Raw genomic sequence first — 3901 nt, forward strand, 5'->3', positions numbered from 1 at the left:
TGCCAGTATTTTGAATGGTGTACAGGACCCCTGCTCTTCCTCCTCCACACGACTCCTGGACCAGTGACTTCATTCGGAGCCCGCGTGGAGTACCCATGGCAACCCAGGGCTCTACAACACACTTCAAAGAATGTTCTTGAGGGGAAATTCAAAAGCCCGCTTGTATGAACACATCAATCAGAGGGGGGCAAATACCCCCGTGAGGAGCGTGGCCCCCGCGGGCGCGCCGGGCAAGTGCAATTCCCATGCCCGGGGCGGCAGACAAAGAGCGGCCCGAGGCGCCCGCCCGGAGCCCGAGAGCGCGGCGACACCGCCGGGGAGGAGCCAGACGCGGCTGCCCCGGGGGCGGGGGGGCAGCCCGGGACCTTATAAAGAGCCGCGTCCCGCCAGAAGAGCCGGGGCGTGTTTGGAGCAGCGGCGAGTGGTGTCACTGCGAGAGGCGCGGCTGCGGCAGCGGCAACAGCCTGAGAGCGCGGAGCCGTCCGATAGCTCTGAGCATGGACAGCAGCCTCGACAGCCTGGATGTAAGTGCCGGCAGCGCAGGCGGCTGCCCATGTGCGCGCTGTTTGCAAACAAAGGTGCCCTCGGCGGAGGCTGCGGGCGGCGGGGTTCGGGACAGTGGAGGGGTCTGCGGGGGGCGAACGGGCAGGGCTCTCCCTCTGAGCTCCGGCCGCTGCTGCCTCTGCCTGCAGGGCTCCGGACCTTGGCGCAGCTGCAGCCGCTGCACATTCCAGCTGCAGGACTTCTCTGGGGCTCTGCCCTCAGTTCAACTGACATGTGGCACATTTGTGGACTGAAAAACGCCGGCAGAGCAATTAGCGCTACGGGAATGATGAGAGGGGAAGAGGCGAGGAAGTTTGGAGCGGTCTGACTCCAGGGTATCCCTTTGCCCCGGTGCGCGCCCGGACCTGGGGCTGCCGGCGGGACTGGGAGCGGCGGCAGCGCCCGGCCGTCCCGCCCGCTCGCCGCTCGAAACGAGGCGGTGTCCCGCTCTTCCGGAGCCAGCTCCTCTGCCTCGGTTTGGAGAGCAGTTAGGAGCAAAAGGAGATCTCTGACAAGTTCCAACTTTAGAGCTGCAGTGAATGCCCGCGTGGAGCCGGTGCCTCCGCGTGTGAAGCGCTGCGGGTCTGAGCTCGGGGGTCCGTGGGACACCGGGCGTGACAACAAAAAATCTGAAAACCTGAGGAATAGGTGCCAGATGGCACTCTCCCGCCAGCATTGCTTTTAGCGCCGTGGCCAAAACCGTTGGTGGTTTCCTGACACGCTTTCATGCCCTTACCAAATTTCGCTTCCTTTTTCCACCGCTATGTTCACTTGGCCCGTCTGGCTGCAGCCCCGCGCCGGCCGCGCTCACCCCCTGCCCCGCAACCGCACAGGGTGGGAACAAAGGGAGGGAACGTGGCCCATCGTGGTGACCCTCCACGGGGTTTGAGTTCCCCTGATTAAGGTCACCTCTCTCTTTCTTTCTTGCTTTCTTTATGGGCTTTGGGGTTTTTTTTCCTTGTCTGAGTGTGTGGAGCTGTCAATTGCTTCTCAGCAGGGAATTCTTGCTATTATTTATCCTTTATTACATCAGCCGAGGGTACCTTCTCTATTTCTCCTTGACCCTATCCTCCTAATGAGAAGGGACTTTGGAGCAGCAGCATTTCTAAGGTTTTTGTTTTTTTTTTAATAGCCTTCTATTGTAGGAGTTAAATGTGATAGGTCATGCTCTGTGTGGACAGACCTCTCGCATCTGGCACTTTTCTGGGTTCTCCCATTTGTAGTGTCCATCTTATAAGAGCACTGAAGTGTCCAGAACCAACGACATTTCTGGGAGTAGCCATAATCTTTCTTTGCTCCTTTGTGCCCTGCCCTTAGCAAGATCTCCTCAGAGAAAGACAAAGGAAGTTTTTAAACTTATTCTTATTTGCTGTGTATTTTATATATTTATATGCAAACATTGTATGTTCTCCTCTGGTTTTCAAAATATTTGCCCATTTGGGACAGTGGAGACTGTTCAAACAACTCTTCACATATTGTCATATAGAATTAGAATAAGTTTTTGCAGAGGAGCTAACATCTAATTTTATTTTTCCTTCTTTTTTAGCTGTCATCTGGGTTATTAATTGAACTTTCTGAAAATGGCACAGATGAGATTGGTTCGGGTGACTATGGAGACTATGAAGAGCCATGCTTTCAGCATGAGAATGCCGATTTCAACCGGATCTTCTTGCCAACAATCTACTCCATCATCTTCCTAACCGGAATAATTGGCAATGGATTGGTTATTATTGTTATGGGCTACCAGAAGAAGCAAAGAAGCATGACTGATAAATACAGGCTGCACCTCTCTGTGGCTGACCTCCTTTTTGTCATCACCTTGCCATTCTGGTCTGTGGATGCAGCCATAAGCTGGTACTTCGGGAATGTTCTGTGCAAGGCAGTTCATGTCATTTACACAGTCAACCTCTACAGCAGTGTCTTGATTTTGGCCTTCATAAGTTTAGATCGTTACCTGGCAATAGTCCATGCCACCAGCAGCCAGCGCCCACGAAAGCTGTTGGCTGAGAAGGTGGTGTACGTAGGCGTGTGGCTGCCAGCTTTGCTTCTGACAGTGCCTGATATAATCTTTGCCAGTACCAGTGAAGTAGAAGGAAAGTATTTCTGTGATCGCATGTACCCTCACGAGAACTGGCTGATCTCTTTCAGATTCCAGCATATCTTGGTAGGACTTGTCTTGCCTGGTCTAATAATTCTGACTTGCTACTGTATTATCATATCGAAGCTGTCACAATCCAAAGGCCACCAGAAGCGCAAAGCCTTGAAGACCACGGTTATCCTCATCCTCGCCTTCTTCGCCTGCTGGCTGCCATATTATATCGGCATCAGCATCGACACCTTCATCTTGCTGGGAGTCATCAGACACCGCTGCAGCTTGGAGACCATAGTGCACAAATGGATCTCCATTACAGAAGCCCTGGCGTTCTTCCACTGCTGCCTGAATCCAATTCTGTATGCCTTCTTGGGTGCCAAGTTCAAAACATCAGCTCAAAATGCCTTGACATCAGTTAGCAGAGGATCAAGCCTCAAGATTCTTTCAAAAGGCAAACGAGCAGGACATTCTTCTGTTTCTACAGAGTCGGAGTCTTCAAGTTTCCATTCCAGCTAACGCTGCTCCTTGCCATCGTTTTATAAAGAGACACTTTAAAGTTGCGCAAGATTTCAGACAAATAAGACTGACCATAATGTACAGATTTATTTACAGTTGGGATTTTATATTGTTTCTTTTAGTCTCTGTGAAGTTTAATTGACTTATTTATATAAAAAAACCTTTCATATTGATGATAAACTGTCTAGGCAGGTCCTGTGGACAAGTTGTTGGTTCACAAAAGTTTTAGTGACTGTCTGTATGTATAGATATATGAACTAAACACTTTGAATTGTAGCAAAGTGACTGTTAAAAGTTTAGAAAATATTTCTCTGTTGTTTATATGTAAATGTTTTTGGTGTTGCTGTTTTTCTTAAAAGTTTGGCTGGATATTTTTACCTTACTACAAGATGTTTGGTTTACAATAGCTTAACTCTGCTGTAGAAATGGCACTTATAACCAAAGCCTCCTCTGTTACATTTTAGGGTTTTTCCATCCATTCTCAGTAATTGATGGTTTGCAAAATTTTCTGTTCAAGGTAAAATAAAAGTATATGAAAAAAAGTTATTTTGAGTGGTATTTTCATTTCGGCTTGAATTTTTCTCAGTGTTTTTATTTACAATATTAAATACGCAATAATGTCTTAGAAAATTGCATGTCTTGTGAAAAGCAGGAAAATGAGTTTCAGTACATACTGATTATTCAGTTGACATCTCTGAGTTCCATGTCATGTCATATGTTTTTTAACAGTTAACATTAACAGTTAACAGT

At 48.7% G+C, this 3901-nt stretch overlaps 1 protein-coding gene across 1 annotated transcript; it reads left to right on the plus strand.

Moving 5' to 3' along the window:
• Positions 1–400: 400 nt before the first annotated feature.
• On the plus strand, positions 401–3680 carry CXCR4 (C-X-C motif chemokine receptor 4). The gene is made up of 2 exons (XM_058840558.1): positions 401–524; positions 2090–3680. Exons 1-2 carry the CDS (start codon positions 498–500, stop codon positions 3149–3151), a joined length of 1089 nt encoding a protein of 362 aa, XP_058696541.1. The 5' UTR covers positions 401–497; the 3' UTR covers positions 3152–3680.
• The last annotated feature ends 221 nt before the right edge of the window (positions 3681–3901 follow it).

Source organism: Poecile atricapillus, chromosome 5 (genome assembly GCF_030490865.1).
Source record: "Poecile atricapillus isolate bPoeAtr1 chromosome 5, bPoeAtr1.hap1, whole genome shotgun sequence".
Taxonomy (NCBI): domain Eukaryota; kingdom Metazoa; phylum Chordata; class Aves; order Passeriformes; family Paridae; genus Poecile; species Poecile atricapillus.